This window comes from Lepidochelys kempii, chromosome 11, assembly GCF_965140285.1.
Source record: "Lepidochelys kempii isolate rLepKem1 chromosome 11, rLepKem1.hap1, whole genome shotgun sequence".
NCBI lineage: Eukaryota > Metazoa > Chordata > Testudines > Cheloniidae > Lepidochelys > Lepidochelys kempii.
Genome location: NC_136390.1, coordinates 60,027,062 through 60,046,786, shown reverse-complemented (window position 1 = coordinate 60,046,786; position 19,725 = coordinate 60,027,062). Strand labels below are relative to the sequence as shown.

General features: G+C 42.4%; 1 protein-coding gene across 1 annotated transcript in view; it reads right to left on the bottom strand.

Moving 5' to 3' along the window:
* Window positions 1-1,521: 1,521 nt before the first annotated feature.
* KIAA2012 (KIAA2012 ortholog) overlaps window positions 1,522-19,725 on the bottom strand; it is a 104,577-nt gene continuing 86,373 nt past the window's right edge. Inside the window, exons 17-24 of the mRNA XM_073306440.2 lie at window positions 18,304-18,397; window positions 15,746-15,920; window positions 14,580-14,718; window positions 10,952-11,328; window positions 7,119-7,321; window positions 5,071-5,243; window positions 3,064-3,283; window positions 1,522-2,512 (exon numbers count right to left, since the gene is read on the bottom strand). Of these exons, the coding sequence (XP_073162541.1) occupies window positions 2,353-2,512; window positions 3,064-3,283; window positions 5,071-5,243; window positions 7,119-7,321; window positions 10,952-11,328; window positions 14,580-14,718; window positions 15,746-15,920; window positions 18,304-18,397 (1,541 nt within the window). The 3' untranslated portion in view covers window positions 1,522-2,352. The remainder of the gene's footprint in view (window positions 2,513-3,063; window positions 3,284-5,070; window positions 5,244-7,118; window positions 7,322-10,951; window positions 11,329-14,579; window positions 14,719-15,745; window positions 15,921-18,303; window positions 18,398-19,725) is intronic.

The following is a 19,725-nucleotide window of genomic DNA, read 5'->3' as shown; positions in this document are numbered from 1 at the left end:
CAAAATACTGTTTCCTTGAGATGTTCTCTGTGTGCTTTAGCTATATCTTAGGTACTTACGTGCCTCTGTAAGAGCAGTATGTGAGCACCTCTCCAGCTTTCTAATAAATGCATCCTCACAACATCTCTATGTGGTAGGAAATGACCACTATTCCTGCTTCACAGGGGATTAACTGAGGCAGAGAGAGACTGTAGCACAGCTGGGAATCGTATCCAGATCAGTTGACTTCTAGACTAGCATCCTAACCACTGGACCTTTTTCCTCCCAATCTACATTTTATATCCTGATTTACATTAACTCCTGAAGTGAGGAGGGACTGCATAAAACCCTCTTTTGAGACTACTAGAGAGTCTTAGTTGGGTGGAGAGCTTGCTGCACATGGCCTTCTCTAGCTCACTCCAGTGAAGATGAAATGGTGAGGTCTTTTCTATACTAAACTTTTTTTCCCTAAAATTTCCCACTGGGAGTTTGCTCTTCCTTCAGCTGCATACATATGATGCTGTTGGGCAACCATGTTTTATCTGGACTTGCTGTGAGCAGTTAGATAACCTATAGTTAATATTCCTCTCCCACTGTGACCATCAGTGGAGCTGTACTGTTGGGAAGATTTAGGGGAGTGTACGCTATCATCTTTCTCACCCTCCTCCCCAAGACAAATCTTGGAAACTAAACCCTGGCTTCATGTAGAAAGATGCTAGATACTGTTCCAGTGTCTCTTTTCTCTATGATTTGTAGTATCTAGCAAAGTTACAAATTAAAGCTTCCAGGCTTATCTGTGCTAAACAATCTGTTACACTTTGGATTTAGCTGTGACACTGAGTATGTTTCACAGAGCTCTCTGTAAACTCAAACGTTTGTCCCTCTCCCCAACAGAAGTTGATCTAAAAAAGATAATCACCCATCTTGTCTTTCCCACGTAATCACGTGCTAGATACCTGTTTTGTGGTTTTGACGTGTTTTTCCATTGTTCCCTGGAAGGAGTTAAGTGGCATGTGGAAGGAGCATTTCTGGCAGAAAAAGGAGTTCTGTAGGAACAGAATTCATAAGTTCTTACGCGAGCTGCATCCAGGTCTCTCTTACCCAGAGGTGGACTAGGCTTTGTGCTTGCATGTTGCTAGGAAGAGGGAATCAAAGTGAAAAGTCGTCACCTAAATTCTGTCCCTTCCATTCAAAACCTCTTGATATTGTATACCATGCACAAAATGTAATACATTGTTTTTAAAAGCCTATAACACACACTGCATCTATGTAAAATAAGGATATATTCATTAAGAGGTCTTCTAATGTACAGATATGATGAAAAAGCTTGGAGGTGGATACTGTTTCATAATAAGAATGTAGAAAGGGAAAGTTATTTTTGTATATGGAGTATTTTTTTTTTTTTTTTAAAAAATCTGTGCTGTGTATGTCCAGCAAGTGAAAACTCCGAATTGCTGGTGCACAGCCAGACATGCTTATTAAGGATCAGCCACAGGCAATATATACGAACGGTTAAAGGAGCTACATACATTAAGACACCACTCACTACCTTTTTATTTATTTATATATATATTTTTTTACAGGAAAGCTCAAGTCCTGTAAATCAATTTATTTTGCTTCTAGCACTAGTAGTTAATGCACATTTAATTCAACTGAAGTCCAGCTCCAATTCAGCAAGAGCATAAAAATATTTCTGATGACATTGTTCCAAATCTATTGAAAATGTGCGGTGTGGTTTGCACATATAAATTTAACTCTGTTATATGCTATAAAAGAAAACAATGCAGAAGAAAACATGATTAACCTGATTTTGAGAAACAAGAATTGTTCTCTTGGGGGTAGCAGTCTTTATTTGACGTCTTCGTTGGCTTCTTGGTATTGCATGATGCTAATATGCATAAAATCTAGCGGTTTCTGGATCTAATGAGCATAGGTAAGTCAGTTGGCCTGAGGATCCTTCTGCAAGTCAGAGAAGCCCTCATACCCTCCACAAGATTGTGAAAGCTACTGCCCTGCTTTTACAGAATGGTCCTGAGAATCTGGGAGGGGGCAACAGGGTAGGAGAAGTCTGCTCTTACAAGGTCCACAAAAGACAGTAGGGCTAACTCAGGCTGTTAATTAGGTTGTCTATTGGTTGACTATAGCGTCTTGAATGCTTGATTTCCCACCTATTGGATGAACATATAAAGTGTACTTATCTATTGAGGAAGTGGATTTAGAAGAGAAAATGTCTCCCCAAGAAGCAATAGGGAAGTCCTAGGCCATGTTTTATACTTCCCATTGGGTCAGACAAGTTCAAAGGAACTCTTAATTGGATTCAGTGAATTGGAAGAGTCCACTGCAATAACCCCTATCCTCTCAGTATCCTTACATTTATTTGTTTTCTTTTGCTGTCTCCGGGCCTATCATTTGGAGCAGCTGAAAATAAGAATAAACCCATGGCCGTGAAATTTGCTGTGTATGTTCCAGTCCACTGGCTTCCACTAGCAACTCCCGCTGGAATCGCAGGTGCTGCTCCAGAGCTTCTCTTTGCCTGCAAACAAACCATGCTAATTAAAATATTTAGAGATAAATGAAAGGAAGGCAGCTAGTGTTCCTTGATTCATTAGGAGTGGGCTAGGTCAATATTTTTTTCCTTAATAATTATAAACTCAGCAATTTAAATTCATGCTGGTGTAACTTTTTACTTCAGCCATACTACAATTTCAGCTGTAGTGGGAAACCTGGGCACTATGCACCATTTTGTAGTATAGATGGGATACTAGCTGTGTCGCTGAACTATTCAAAAACTTGGGATCCATGTAAAGCTTTAGCACGCAGTTTGGGGACGTACTGAAAACATGGTTGAGTTTTGTCTACACCACAAAGAATCATTTTGTAATTTGGAGTTCTAGAGTACACAGGACCAAACATTAGAATTTGAGGCTCATTACTGGAATTCCAGTGTGAACCAGTGAAGATATTTTCACTGACATAGTTCCAGCCCTAGTCGTGTTTTTGTTTAGATTGGCCCCAAGTGATGTTAACTACTGATGTGTTACTATTCAGCAGGAATAATTTCCTTTTCTGAATAAGGCTGTTTACCTGGCTAGAAGTTGTGCTTGTGTCTTTGCTTCCTCCAAAGCTAATCTAGCTGCTGCTTCTGCTTTCTTCCTCGTTTCCTCGGCCTCACGCCTTGCCTGTTCCTCCTCCTCCAGTTTCCTTCTCTCATACTCCAGGCGTTCTTCTTCTGCCATCTCTGCTAGCCGTTGTCGTTCCACCTCTAGCCACATTTCCCTTTCTTTCTGTTTGCGTTTTTCTGCCTCTAGGGGGTGGATGACCAGATAATTAGTAGCTGCCAAGATTTCCTATTTAGGAAATAAATCGTTGTTTAACTGTACTGAAAACCCAAAATGATATTGCTATTGCAGTATTGTCAACCCCAAGTGTTTTAAAAACCCCAGGCCCCTAAAATTGAGATTTAAAAAAAAACAACTTCTCATTCAGCACATTTTCAAGTATTTGTTTTCAGCTATGAGTGTTAAACAATTACTTACATTTTTAAGGCAATTCTCATGTAGTTATATAGCTCCAGGGAGCGTGGGCAGCCAGGAGGCATCGGTGGTGGTGGCGGCAGGGCTGAAGTAGCCCTAGCCTGCAGCTTCCTGGGCGGCGGGGGAGGGCTGGAGCCCTGAACCCCACCTGCGCTGGGCTGAAACCCAGAGCCCTGCATTGCACCTCAAGTGGGGATGAAGCCCCATGCCCTGAGAGTGACTGAAGCCCAGAACCCCCAGCCCTGACCCTCTATATAGAATACCCCAAAAAATTTTAAATAAATGGTATTCTAATATTGTTTAACTGTGTGATTAAAACAGCAATTAATCACGAATAACTTCTAAAATTTCACGATTTAACTTTTTTAATCGCATGACAGCTCTAGTGTTTTCATTCTCTGCTCTTGCCTGTGACCTGGGGTATCAGACCCAACCTTTGTATTTTTACAGGGCCTTTCTTCCAAGCATCTCACAGTGCTTTACAAACTTTAACATATTAATCACCTCAAGATTTCTGTGAGTAGTAAAGTACTAATTTCTCCCACCTGTAAAATACAGGTAATGAGGCACATTGAAGTTAAGTGACTTGCATAAGGTTATGGGGCAAATCACTGGCAAAGCTGGCAATAGAACCCAGAAACTAACGACTCCCTCTCACAGTAGTGCAAATATCAAGCAAATGGACTGGAGTGCATCACAGTTGATTTTGTTTGTTTAAACAAGATATGATGTTTCCAAAAAACTTTACTATAAGCTGAATTTCACTGTAAACAGAGAGGGCCAATATGGCAAAGCTCCCCTTTGCAGCTGCAGCTGGGGGTCTTTCTTCCACCCACCCCCTGCCACAGGGGGCACTAGCAGCTACACGAGTGCCTCTCAAAAGCCATGTCTTCACTTCCAGTGACAGCAGCTGCAGCCAATGCAGACGGTAAGAATTCCTTTGCCTCTCACGCACCCACACAGTAGTGGCAGCTTCTTTTCAGTCAGAACAGAGATGGGGGATGGTAAGAGTGTCCTTGGAATGAAATATTCCTAGAGGAATCAGAACAATGGACCCCACCACTGGGGGCATGAAATTCACTCCAACTGCGCTGATGCAATTTGGGATTTTCACTTCACTATAAGCAGGTTCTTCTATATTGTGATCAAAGGGGACAGACTGCTTGAGAAACCTCTTTGCTGCCTTGTTAGACACTAGGCCACCTGTGGTGAATTTCTCTGGATCCCTTATTACTAGAGCCATGGAGGAATTTTAATGAAGAAGCTCCTATCTCGGTACTTACATAGATAGCCCCTATCATTGTAGTACCTAGGTGCCTTACAGACATTAAATAATTCACTCTTTCAACACTCCCTGAAGAAGGGGAGTATTATTGTTATTATCACTATTGTGCAGATGATGAGGAATAAAGAGATTAAGAGACTTGCCAAAGGTGTCTCAGGAATTCCAGGCAGAGCCAGGAGCTCCTGAGTCTGAGTCCAGTGCCTTGACCAGAAAACCACCCTTCTGGGTGAGTTATCTGTAGATACAGTAAGTTTTAGCCCTTCTTTAGAGCACCTGCACGTTCTCGTTCCTCCTGCTGTCTCTTCTTCTGCAGCTCCAGAAGTTTTCTTCGATATTCCTCCTGCTGCTGTCGGATACGTTCCTGTGCTGCTTTCTCGTGTTGTAGCTTCCTCGCTGCCTCTTCCTCCTGGCGCTGGTGCTGTTCTTCTAGTGCCTGTTTCCGTAAACTGAAACACAAATTATTAATTGATCGAGCACTGAGGGCCTGCTGAGCACTCTTCATAGATCGTAAAAAGAGCAGGTTCCTGGCCCAAAGATCTACAAATGAATACTATGTAGGAGAAGGGATGGTTAAAACAGGACAGAGTGGCTGATTACTAATGTCAGCTTGGTTCCACAAATTTGTTTAGATTTCTTTAAAATACATAGTTTCTACTGTCTAATTTAATCTTCCTTAAAATGTAATTTTTTTCATAACTGCACTCAAAAATACAACAGTGTAAAACTTCTGAGTGTGCAAGTCCACTCAGTCCTACTTCTTGTTCAACCAATCGCTCAGACAAACAAGTTTGTTTACATTTACAGAAGATAATACTGCCCTCTTCTTATTTACAATGTCACCAGAAAGTGAGAACAGGCGTTATCAGGCACTTTTGTAGCTGGCGTTGCAAGGTATTTACGTGCCAGGTATGCAAAACATTCGTATGTTCCTTCATGCTTTGGCCACCATTCCAGAGGATATGCTTCCATACTGATGATGCTTGTTAAAAAAAAAAAAATGCGTTAATTAAATTTGTGACTGAATTTCTTGAGGGAGAATTGTATGTCTCCTGCTCTGTGCTTTACCCACATTCTGCCATATATTTCATGTTATAGCAGTATCGGATGACCCAGCACATGCTGTCCATTTTAAGAACATTCACTGCAGATTTGACAAAACGCAAAGAAGGTACCAATGTGAGATTTCTAAAGAGATCTACAGCACTCGACCCAAGGTTTAAGAATCTGAAGTGCCTTCCAAAATCTGAGAGGGACGAGGTGTGGAGCATGCTTTCAGAAGTCTTAAAAGAGCAACACTCTGATGAGGAAACTACAGAACCCAAACTACCAAAAAAGAAAATCAACCTTCTGCTGGTGGCATTTGACTCAGATAATGAAAATGTACATGCATCGGTCCGTACTGCTTTGGATTGTTATCGAGCAGAACCCATCATCAGCATGGATGCATGTCCCCTGGAATGGTGGTTGAAGCATGAAGGGCGATATGAATCTTTTGCGCATCTGGCATGTAAATATCTTGCGACGCTGGCTACAACAATGCCATGAGAACGCCTGTTCTCACTTTCAGGTGACACTGTAAATCAGAAGTGGGCAGCATTATCTCCTGCAAATGTAAACAAACTTGTTTGTCTGAGCAATTGGCTGAAGAAGTAGAACTGAGTGGACTTGCAGGCTCTAAAATTTTACATTGTTTGGTTTTTTTTTTTTTAGTGCAGTTTTTTTGTACATAATTCTACATTTGTAAGTTCAACTTTCATGTTAAAGAGATTGCACTACAGTACTTGTATTAGGTGAACTGAAATACTATTTCATGTTTTTTTTTACAGTACAAATACTTGTAATAAAAATATGAAATATTTTGTAATTGAACTCAATATATTTGAAAATGTAGAAAACATCCAAAAATATTTAAATAAGTGGTATTCTATTGTTTAACAGTGCAATTAATTGCAATTAATTTCTTTAATCATACGATTAATCATTAATTTTTTTAATTGCTTGACAGCCCTACTTAATATAAAATATAAATATAAAAGAAGGTTCCAGAATATCTCATCTGTGCTGCTTTCTTCTACTGTTTGGAAATTCAGTCAGGGAGTATTGGTATTATAAGAGGATGCCCAACCTTGAGATGTCTTAGTGTGTTCCTGGTGTGAGAAGTGGGATATTTGGAGAGAGGTATTTCCTGATGTATGGGTAGATGGAGTTTGCCATTTAAGGAACACATCAAGCACTTAAACCTCCAAAGAACAATCATGCTTTTTATGTTGCCATTCAACCCAAATATTTCCTTTCCCATCTGGAACCTTATCCCCACTAACCGTATCTCCTCTGCCCTTCTCTTCTGTTCCTGTTCCAGTTCTTCTTTTATTTTTTCCATACGCTCCTGCTGCTTTTGCTGTTTCCATTTCTGTTCCTCCTGTTCCCTTCTTTTCCTCTCTACTTCTAGCCGTCTTCTCTCTGCCTTCTCTGCTCGCATTCTGTCCCGTGATAATTTCTCCTCCTGCTGATTTCCAGGGAGATCCTGAATGGATAGAAGGAAAAGACACCTACTAAATGAAGTTTGCACTCTGCTAATTGCCGAATGGTTCATTTGTTCAATTGATAACAATGGGATTCACAGTCCCTGAAATGGATGCACTTTATATGAGATTTACATATCCTAGAGTACATTTGCCTTACCTGGGACACTTATCGTTAATGTGATTGACTTTACCTGTGCCGTTTACTCTGAACCGTAAATATACCTCTCATTCCGTAGGTGACTCCTAGCGGGTGCCTTGCATTACGACATCTGATAACTATCACAGGGCTCCCCCATAGTTTACATTCCCCTGATTTTTCACCATTGTAAACCAAATTCTATGAAGCTCGGCTCAGGTTCAGATTTCTGATACCACCTCCTCTCTATTTCTTTGGGAATGCTTTGACTGTCCAAAAATATGTTGGGGGGGGGGGGAGGAGGAGGAGGAAAAAGGACTGGGTTTACTCCAAAACCCTGAAGCCAGTTGTCTTGCATTGTCAGGAAATTGATATGAATGATGTGTCTCATAGTTGCAAGGTAAAAGAATGGTTATAATGAAAATAAGTCTAAAAATACTACACCAAAAATGCAAGGATACGAAAGGTCTCAACATTGAAGCCTGAGGATACAGAGTTTCTAAACCGAGACCCAGACTCTTAATAAATTCAACACTCATCAATAACATAGTATTGTAAGATTTGCAATGCCAATTTGGACCACTGGCTTATCAAGTCCACTATCCAACTTCTGGCAGTCGCATCAGCTATAGCTGATGCTTTAGGGAGATTCTACCGTATCCATAAGGCACTGGTGCAGCCCTGAACGTGGGTTAGGGAAAGGGAATCTTTTCTGACCCTATGATGATCAAGAGGATATCTTCAACATGGGTGTAGACCAGGGGTGTAGACTGAGGGCCACATTGGGGAATAGAAATTGCATGGCGGGCCACAAATGCGCACAAAATTGGGGTTGGGGTGCAGGCTCTGGGGTGGGGCTAGGGATGGTGAGTTTGGTGTGTAGAAGGGTGCTCTGGGCTGGGACCGAGGGGTTTGGAGGATGGGAAAGGGATTGGGGTGCGGGAAGTGGTGCAGGTTCTGGCTGGGGGTGTGGGCTCGGGGGTGGGGCTGGGGATGAGAGGTTTGGGGTGCAGGAGGATGCTCCAGGCTGGGATTGAGGGTTTTGGAGAGTGGGAGGGAGATCAGGGTTGGGGCATAGGGAAAGGCTCAGGGGGTGCAGTCTCTGAGTGGCGCTTACCTCTAGCGGCTCCCAGAAGCAGTGGCATGTCCCTTCTTTGGCTCCTATGTGGAGGTGTGGCCAGGCAGCTCTGCGTGCTGCCCCATGTGCAGGCACCACCCCTGCAGCTCCCATTGGAGTGTTTAGGAGCCAGAGCAGGGTCACGCCACAGCTTCCCGGAGCTGTGTGGTGCAGACCCTGACCCTGCGCCCCAGCTGGAGCGCCGGAGTAGCCCCTTACCCAGCACCCCAGCCGGAGTGAGGCCGAGCCCCGTGGTGCAGCCCCCAACCCAGCACCCTGGCTGGAGCGGAGCCAGGCTATGTGGTGCGGCCCTCAACCCAGCGCCCCAGCCGGAGTGGAGCCAAGCCATGTGATGTGGCCCCTGATCCAGCATCCCGCCTAGAGCACCAGAGCGGGGCTGAGCTGTGTGGTGTGGCTCATGGGCTGGCTTAAAACGGCTCATGGGCCGTAGTTTGCCCAACCCTGGTGTAAACAGCTGAAGGCTCAGTGAGGCTTTGCCTCCCCAGAAAAATTAGGGATTGCATTAATAAATGAAGGAAATACTGAATTTGGAACAGAAGCTTATTCATCTTTCTATTAAAAGTGGACAAATTTAGTTATGCTACAGAACTGCTCATTGAAGTGATAGGCAGCAGCTATTATTTTTTAACTCTAGCCTCTCCAAATAAAATTTTTTGTCTGCACCTGTTGAAGCACAAGATTCAGTTATTCTTCACAGTCACATGATCTACTATCCCTTTAAGGACAGGCCTAGGCCTGCTCATCCCTGCTCTGAGTCCTGCCTTTGAAAGACTGGCATTCTGAAAACTGTAGTCTCCCTAGGGTTATAGGACTGTAGGCTACTACAAAGCATGCTGGGAAGTGGGAAGGAGTGCCAAGGAACATAAGCAACACTCAGACGTGTGAGTGAGCGAGGTTGATTGATAGATATCTGATCTGAAACCTGGTGCAGGGTTTTCCACTAAGAGAGCCTAGGGGAGCTGTGGGAAAGGCCCATCAAGAAACAGAAAATAGAAGAACCTGGGAGGGGTGAAACAAGAGAAGGAGAGAGCCTGGGACAATACAGTCCGGGGCTGGGCTCAAGGCTCAGTGTTGACCCTGCTAGGGCTTCCAGAGAGGGTAGAACTCTCATCAAGGGGGCAGATCACAGCTGACACTGGGGAAAGGACAACTGAGCCTGCTTGACCCAGAATGAGAGGATTAATTGACTTCATATCCTTCCATGTTCCCCAGGCTTCTCCTACCAGCCTGGGGACGACTGTTTTTGAAAGACAGTGGTCTCTTTCCCATAGCAGGAAGGTAAAGAATCTGTTATATTTACTGCAGCAAACATAATCACACGTGTTGTTATTGGTCATAATATTATGCAGCCTTTTAAATTCCTTAGCTACAGTATTTAATGTTCTGGTGGCAATGAAGCCCACAAGCTGACTACACTGCTATATTTCCTTTTGTTTATTCTAAGTTCACCAGCCATAAATCTCACCAAGTGATTGCTTGTTCCTGTAATAGACAGGGACTGCCGAGAGGTGAATAACCTGCTGACCTGCAATAACCAAAAGGTCTGGTCCTTTAAGGGGTTTGGGCTGAGCAGCAGAGTGCTAGAGAGCTTGCCACTCCAAGTAGAGGAATGAGCAAAGCCACATGATGGGGCATCCTGTGGCTAATAGCAGGCCCGCAGGAAAATGAGCAGCTGGCCGTTTAGTCAAATGGGGAGCCAAACAGGGAAAACAGCCTTGGGAATCAGTCCTCTATCAGGAGCGGATGGGCTGGTGGGTGGGTAGGAGGGTTGGCAGTCAGAAATAAGCCTTTGGAAGGAGAATCAGAGTAGCTGAAATGATGGACGGGCAGTAAGCCCAGTTGTTTTGGGTTCCCAGGCCTGGGAGCCTGTAGAAGAGGGTGGGCATGAGCGTGGGTTCCCTCAACTGCTGCAGAGGACTAAGAAACAGTCTGCAGTGCCATCTAGTGATGTGATGCCGTGATCAGGGAGAAGCTGGAGGGACTGAGCAGAGCCCCAAAGGGCTGGAGCTGAGCTCAGGAGAATGGCAGAGTTGGAACGGAAGAACAATGGTGAAAGAGAAGACAGGTGTTCTATAAGGCAAGGCTGGGCCCACCCTGAGACTGGGGCAGAAGATTTTTGTTTTGTGTCTGGACTTGATACACAGGAAGGGATGGGCTTGTTGTGATCTGCTAGAGGGCTAAGTCACCTCAGTAGCCGAACTGCGTTGAGGGTGAGAGAACCATGGAAGATGAAGGAATCTGAAGCGGGCCCTGAGCCAGACCAGGTAGGTCCCTATTGCAATCCTAGAATGTAAAAGGCAGTTCAGTGAATCATTCTTTCTATCTCTGACCATAAGGGAAAACCCCAGTTCTTACCTCTGAAACCTCATTGCTTATGCCTGCATCCAATTCAGTGCCACTAACTGTGGCGATTATTGGGCAAGTCTGAGTAAATTTTTTGTGAATGGGAACTGGACTAGACCCAGAAGGATTGCCATAATCCTCAAAACAAAACCGAGGGCTCTCAGGAGAGAGCAAATGGTCCTTAATAGGAGAGCTGGAGGGAGAAGGGCTGCTGTCATCACGTAACTCCTCATCTCCAGCAGCCGCACTGCTCTGATCAGCTTCTTCTGCTTCCTGCCCTCCTTCCTTATGCTTTGGTTCTTGGATGGTCCCTTGTCTTTTGACTCTAGTAGTCTTTTTCCTGAGAGAGGATGTTCTTTTCTCATCAGCCTTTTTCTGTTTTGGTTTTCCTGTAAGACATTAATTCCAAATCTTGATTTGTGTCAGCCAAGGGTGTGCACAAGGGGGGGCAAGCAGGGGCACAGAACTCCTCCAGCCCTGGGGCCATGGTAGGGGTCCAGAATGTGTCCCTCCAAAAGCGGTCAAATTTTTATTCCTGCACACGTCCCATGGTGTCAGCTGATACAGCCAACCCACTGTAACCTGATCTCTAATCAAGTTGCAGAATGTTTTCCAGATGTCACCAATATTGCAGGTTTCAATGGTAGCTGTGTTAGTCTGTATCAGCAAAAAAACCGAGGAGTCCTTGTGGCACCTTACAGACTAACAAATTTATTTGGGTATAAGCTTTTGTGGGCTAGAACCCACTTCATCAAATGTATGAAGTAAAAGATACAGGAGCAGGTATAAATACATGAAAGGATGTGGGTTGCTTTACCTAGTGTTAGGTCAGTCTAACGAGATAATTAACAGCAGGATACCAAGGGAGGAGAAATAACTTTTGAAGTGGTAAGAGAGTGGCCCATTACAGACAGTTGACAAGAAGGTGCATCCGATGAAGTGAGCTGTAGCTCAGGAAAGCTCATGCTCAAATAAATTGGTTAGTCTCTAAGGTGCCACAAGTACTCCTTTTCTTTTTGCGAATACAGACTAACACGGCTGTTACTCTGAAAGAAGGTGTGAGTAACAGTAGGGAGAAATTAGTATTGGGGAAATTAAGTTTAGGTTTTGTAATGCCCCAACCACTCCCAGTCTTTATTCAGGCCTAATCTGATGGTATCTAGTTTGCAAATTAATTCCAGTTCTGCAGTTTCATGTTGGAGTCTGTTTTTGAAGCTTTCTTGTTGAAGAATTGCCACTTTGAGGTCCATTATTGAGTGACCAGAGAGATTGAAGTGTTCTCCTACTGATTTTTGAATGTTATGATTCCTGATGTCAGATTTGTGTCCATTTATTCTTTTGCGTAGAGACTGTCCAGTTTGGCCAATGTACATGGCAGAGGGGCATTGCTGGCACACGATGGCATATATCACATTGGTAGATGTGCAGGTGAACGAGCCCCGGATGGTGTGGCTGATGTGGTTAGGTCCTAAGATGGTGTCACTTGAACAGATATGTGGACAGAGTTGGCACCGGGGTTTGTAGCAGGGTGTGGTCGCTGGGTTGGTGTTTTTTGTTGTGTGGTGTGTGGTTGCTGGTGAGTATTTGCCTCAGGTTGGGGGGCTGTCTGTAAGTGAGGACTGGCCTGTCTCCCAAGGTCTGTGAGAGTGAGGGGTTGTCCTTCAGGATAGGTTGTAGATCCTTGGTGATGTGCTGGAGAGGTTTTAATTGGGGGCGGTAGATGATGGCTAGTGGCATTCTGTTACTTTCTTTGTTGGGTCTGTCTTGTAATAGGTGACTTCTCGGTACTCTTCTGGTTTTTCAATCTGTTTCTTCTTTTCACCAGGTGGGTATTGCAGTTTTAAGAACGCTTGATAGAGATTCTGTAGGTGTTTGTCTCTGTCTGAGGGGTTGAAGCAAATGCGGTTGTATTGCAGAGCTTGGCTGTAGACAATGGATCGTGTGATGTGGTCTGGATGAAAGCTGGAGGCATGTAGGTAAGTATAGCGGTCAGTAGGTTTCTGGTATAGGGTGGTGTTTATGTGACCATCGCTTATTAGCACTGTAGTGTCTAGGAAGTGGACCTCTTGTGTTATTTCTCCTCCCTTGGTATCCTGATGTTAATTGATTTATCTCGTTAGACTGACCTAACACTAGGTAAAGCAACCCACATCCTTTCATGTATTTATACCTGCTCCTGTATCTTTTACTTCATACATCTGATGAAGTGGGTTCTAGCCCATGAAAGCTTATGCCCAAATAAATTTGTTAGTCTATAAGCTGCCACAAGGACTCCTAGTTTTTTTTACCAATATTGCAGTTAGTTGTCTTTGTGCTTATCTACAATACAAGTACTTAAATCCATAGGCAAATCTATTCCATATTTTTATTATAGGGAGCTAGTGTTAGTTTATTGGGAGGCAGTGTAAATATTAGGTATGATACATAAACTTTTTTCTAAACACTCATTTTAGACATGAACATTTCCCTCTTGCACAGAATTTAGTGATTTTGAAAAGAAGAATTTGGTGCTCTTGGTTTTCTGATTTTGTCGTGTTTCCTGCTCAGCTTAGGTCAATTTAAAGAGCCAAAACATTATACCTTTTATTACTACAATGATGAAATTAAAAATAAGGAAGATAGCTCTGTCAATGTTTAAAGATTAATGTCAGAACAATTATCCAGAAATTCTTTATTAGATTTTTTTTTGAGACAGCCAACTGTAATTTTCTATCTAATTATTATTCTTATATCAAACAACAATCTTAACTACATTAGTTGTATTTTTCTCTTCCGAAGGTGTTGCTTGAGGCCTTATCTCTCTAGACAAAAATTATTATGAAATGCTGATGTTAGCATTTGTTCACAACAAGAGAGAACGCACCTAAAAATATCAAAAGACAGTGTGATCTAATGGATGGAGCATTGGACTGGGATCCAGTAGACCTGGGTTCTCTTCCTAGCTCTGCCACTGACCCGCTATATAACTTTGGACAAGTCACTTCCTCTTTCTGTCCCGCCCCCACTCCTTTGTCTGTTTGCAGTGTAAGACCTTTAAGGCAGGAGGCTAATCTGTGTACACTGAATAGCAAAATGGGAACCTCCATCCCTAGGTGCTACTGAAATACAAATAAGCAATAATGTAGAAATAACATGAAAAAGGAAGAGCAGTTACTATAAATGTGCACCTCTCAGTATGCATGTTTCTTTTTTGCTACACTGCAATCACCCTTGGAGGAAAAATCTAGCTACAAACCATGTCTATTTGCAAAACTACATACAATTATTTGCTTCTGGCAAAACAGAAGATATTTCCTTCTAGGTATGCATGGTTACAACACAGCTGTTTTCTGCTGCAGTGACAGCTCGCTTTAGCTGATTCAACGATAAATAGCAAGGGAATTAATCTTAATAAAAATTGATCACACATCTAAAAATAAGAACTAAATGCCAGAATCTCCCTTGGACCTTTTGAGCTAACAGAGCAGAGAGCAAAACAAAAGCACCATAAAAATATTATCTTTTCAGTGCTGCAGATCTTGGTTCTAATATTCTGCTCCTGGTGATATTTCTTCCAAATCTCTTATTTGTTTGTGTGTGCACATGTGTAAAAAAGTAGGATACTGGAGCTGAAACTTTTTCTTTACATGTGTGTTCTTACCTACAACAAATTCTTCTCTGCTGTGTCGTTTGTCTTTGTTACTGCTCTTTTTCTGTGCTTTGGATACTGGGTCCATCTTGGTCAATTCATTTCTCTGCTTTTTCATGGTTTTGTTCTTTGCAACTTCTGTGTCCTGGAACTAGAATTGACAGTAATAGTGTTTATCCGAAACATACTGATAAGTTATATTTATTTTGTTAAAAACAAGAATATACGTTTTTTGTACCAAGCAGCCCACACTAGTTACCTCAAACACTGTTCAGAATGAAATGATACAGAAGAGTATCTTTTTTTTCATAGGCACAGTGGAACTTCACCACACCTGTAGCAATAACATGTATTGTTTTTGGAGCATCCCACATTAAAGGCTTTCCTATGGTACCGCTTCTGAAAATCACACTTTGGAATCAGTCTAGAAATTGCCTTGGCACTTTGGAATTACCCATATTCTCAGGACCACTGACAAGTGACTTTCTGGCATATAGAGGGAATTAGCTTTCCTCTATAAGATGTTTCGTACCCATGCTAGAATAAAAGCTTATGTTTATTACTCAGGTGTCAAAGTTGTACAGCAAAATGGAGGGCAGCTTTATTCCTGATAGGTCACTCACTGTGCCCACAATTATCCATAATGTACCATCCATCATTCCCCTCCCTCTGTTCCCACTGCTCCACCTCACCCTGAATCAATCCACAGGTTTCTGGACCAAAAACAGGTAGCAGGGAAGGATGGGATTGTCCTTGGAAACATTGGTTTATAGCATTCCTCTTCTCTGTTGCTGGTGTGTCCACCAAGGCTGCTGGCCCCAAAGAGGCAGCGCACCTGGGGGATTAGTGGTGGAGTACCAATTCTATCATGTCCACTTGGTGTCAGTCCTGTACAGTATTTATTATTTGGCCTTTGATAGCACTAGACTTATTCTGTGCTTTCCTAATTCTATCCTTTTGGCATAGAACTGAGTCTGACTTGGTAACATGAACCAGAGGCTACTTCCTTATTGCACTGTGTTCTGTGTCTGAGGTAGGCTGGAAGTGATGAAGTCAGTGCCCGTTTCGTTCTAATGTAAATAACCAGTATGAATAATATTAACTTTCTTCTCAAACCCCTTCCAGGAGGAGGACGCAATAGGCATTTTGCTACTGGAGATGTGTCCTGTGATACTTACAGCATTGATGCTGGCAGTAGTTTGCTTGCAGAGCTCCTTTAGCAGAGTAGTCTTTTCTCCCTCTGTCACATGCTGCTTTTCAGAATGACTCATGGCTACTCCAACATTCTCTTGTAGCATCACCCTGTGACTGGAAGGTCCCATGAGATAGTTACCAGATTCAGAGTCTTGACCCCTTTAAAATTAAAGCAACACAAATAACTAAACCAAGATTTTGGCAAACTCTTAGAGCTCCAGAGTCTCTCCTTATGAAGGAGTCGGGAAAGCTGATGCATTTTCTTTTTTCCCTTGCAAGCCCAGAAAGCCTTTGGAGTAACCTGTCAGTATCATATAGTGAACAACTTATATAATTGTAATGGCCCCAGCAGGTAGCTGCTTTTTCTCCTTGGAGGTCTCTTGTCTCCTCATTACTGAGGAAAGCAAGTAACATTCTCTTTTGTGCTGTAAAAAAGATCCAAAGACTGATTGGTGGGTGCCTTGGCCATTTAATAGCAAAATCATACATATTAAAATACTTTTCACTCCTGTAACACTTGTCATCTTAAGATCTAAACAATGTTACAAACTTCAATGTCCTGGCTCTTAGAAGTGCTTAGTACTCACAGCTTCCACTGAAGCTAATGGGAATTACAAGCGCTGAGGTGACAAAATCTCACACCACCTCTGTGAAGCAGGTATTGTACATATTTTTGAGTATGAAACCGTATTGTATTCAATGCATTTATCTGCCATGCAGGTAGGTAATGCTATATACAAATTATTAAATAACTGATTATAATAAATTGAGGGACAGAGAATGAGAATTTTGCTGAAAGTCTAACAGTGAGTCAGCAACCGAGCTGGGAATAGAATCCAAAAGGCATGATCTCAATCCGTGCTCTAAATGCAACACCTTCATTTAATGCAAGTTACTGCTCTTCTACCAGTCAAAGCAATACCAGAGCTAAGGGACATAATACCACATTATACTCAAAGAAATAAATAATGATAATTCCTTGCAGGGGGTGTAGCAGTTCTAGCTCAAGCTGAAACTTCCATATAACAAATCAGTTTAAAAAAGTGAGGGGCTGTGATTTATCTGATGATAAACTACAGTACTAACAGAAGAAAATGTTTAATGACAAGGACAAATTCTGCCTTGATGTACACCCAATGCAATCTCATTGAGGTCTGTTCCTTCAGCTAGACACTGTGACTTTTCTATACCTCTGTGTGTCTAAGATCTTATCTTTACCTTTTCCTTTTCCTTTTGGAGCAGATTCTCTAGTAGGTTCCAGGTGCTTTGCACCACTTCACTGATGCAAAGCAACCACAAATTTGGCTTAAATGGCTGGCTGCTGTGTGTCACCAGCTGCTTTGCATCACCAGAGCAGTGCAAAGCGGACAGAACATACTGAAGAATTTAGCTCAGTGTTATCCAGACTTCTTAGTAAATTTTCAGTAATGGACTTTCTGCGTAATCCACCACTGTTTGTTTTCCTTCTTACTTTGGGGTTTGTCTAGACAAGAGTCTGTGGTTCTGTTTTAACTCAAGTTAATTGATTGCCTCTAGGCAAAAGTGACTGGTCTGGAGAGGGGAAAGATGAGAGATGCAGAGACCAGAGAGGAAGAGGAGGCTACAGTAGTCCATTTCCCTGCCTGTAGTTTAATTTACAGTAGGAAACAATATTTTTGTCCAGAAAGATCTGTTATTCTCTGACTGCGCTGCTTAAGAGAGTTAGAGTGCCTCAAAGGCATATTTCCAAAGTGTGCTTATTATCAACAGATCAGTTTGCTCCTTGCTTTCTGGGACACAGAGTGCTTGATTTGAAGCTCTAGCACTGTGTGTGTGGGGAGGAAGGGCATTTATTTTAAATTCATGAAAGCAAGGGAGTTTGCACCAGTGTGATGTAACCTTGGATATCCATTAGTTTTACAGGTGTGTCACAGGGGCGAGGGGTAAGATAAGTAGGAGACACATGTAATTCCATCTGAGGTTTTTCAAAAACTCTTATCACTTTGGTATCAAAGTGCCTAAACACTACTACTATCTGGCTGTTTTGGGTTTCCTCTTGTGCCCAATACTGTACTATCTAAGCACTTCTGAGTTAAATTAGATCTTCACAGGGAAGTCCTTAGCAGACTTCAGAGTCTCCTCCTCTTCTCCCAACCCTGGTTATGGGAGAGTCTTGCATCATGCTCCAGAGTCTAATCATCTTTAGGGAATGATGCAAGACCCATCCTCATAGTTCCTTCTACAGTCATATCCCCTCATCTGAGGAGAACTCTATTTCTGACTCTGTATAACAAGAGAGTGTGGGTGCACTCTATCCTTTTGGAATGTACTTCTCACTACCTAATATGCTTAAGGAAGTCATAATCAGAGAGAAATTCTACCCTGATGTTTCAGTGCTCACTAGAAAGTAATTTAATCAAGATTCAAAGCCCCTGGCTACAGATCAATTTCAGCTTCCTGCATTTCTATTCTCCAGTAAAAATGAAATGTAATTGAAAACCAAGGTAGGATGCAAAAAAGGAAACTTTTTTTAATTAAAAGAAAAAAAGCACCTACTACTCACATTTCTTCAGTAGGGCTCACTGTATGGCCCCCATAGGATCCCAGGTGTGAATTACTATAGGATCCAGGTGCTCCATCCATTTGCTTATCTGGATCTGTAAAAGTAAAAACATTATTCTTATTCTCCAAGTCAGGGTTATAACTGGTGAAACTACTCAGTATCATTGCTATACGTGTATCTGTGCTTTTGTTTTAAAGCCATGCTTAACATAGTTTAAAGTGAATAGCATTGGTGGCATGTGACCATTCCCTGTGGACAAGCGTCCAAAGACAAGATGTGGGAGAAATAATTTTTTTCAGATTTAGAATCCACTTAAATATCCTTCAATCTAGATTTAGAATAGAGCTTGAACAGAATTCAGTTTTGGAGGCTGAGGTCCCATTTCATTCAAGGTTGCTGCCTGTTTTCTCAGATCTTATTCCCTGTCCATTCTAGAAACAGGCTAAGAATGTAGTTCAGATGAAAACCATTATTGTGTAAATTACAGATTCCATTTAATTAGAAAGTGAGGGTTACATTTTGCTCTTGTTCACAGACAGCAGTATAAATCGAAAGTAACTCCACTGACTTTGGTGAGGTGCTGTGGGATTTTGTCTTGGCCAGAAGCAAAATTTTGAATTCCCCCAAAGTTGGGGTAGGGAGAGGGCGGTTTGGATACGAGGGTTTTGGATCCATCTCTAGATTTTATTAAACATTTTTGAGTCTTGAAACTCCAAAAAGTTTCATGAAATCTAGAGGCCAGTAATCTGGGATCAGCCCCAATCTTTGAGGTGGGTATTGTTTTCAAAAATAGATATGAATTTTGCGGCTGACCCTTGTTGCTCTCTAACAGGCTGAACCCAAAGCGCTGGACCGCATTGTGAATTCTGAGGCCACTTCTAATGAAGTCCAGAATGTTTATAAAAATAAACATGAAAGGACTTCACAGCACTAGGATCTTCTGCTGCTGCCAAAAACTACCACTTCTTTTGGCAGGTTTGATGGTATCTCAGCAGAAAGCCCAAGGACTGAATGGGACATAGAAATTAAAGTAATCTCTTGTGCCTAAAGGTGGGCCTTCCACGTTGGGGTTGAGGCCCATAAACAGGATAGTGTTGGGAAACATTCACTGCAGGAGGGCTCTCTGAATCTGCAGAGGAGGGTGTAAGATTTACTCCTAAAGGAATAAGCTGTCATGTCAGACCACTACTTTTCTCTGTAGAGTTGGCCTGTGGTACAGGATGTTAAGGCACCAGTAGAGAGAGCCCTTGTTCCAAGCATGCATAAAACGTCAGACAGTGTTGACTGCTTTCAGTGATTTACACCATTCCAAGAGGCTGTGTTATTGCAAAAACTCACTTGTTTTAAAATTAAATAAATTCTTCTATGGAGGGACCCTTCCCTGGTACTTTGTCCAGATATTTCTGTACAAAGTCACATGAG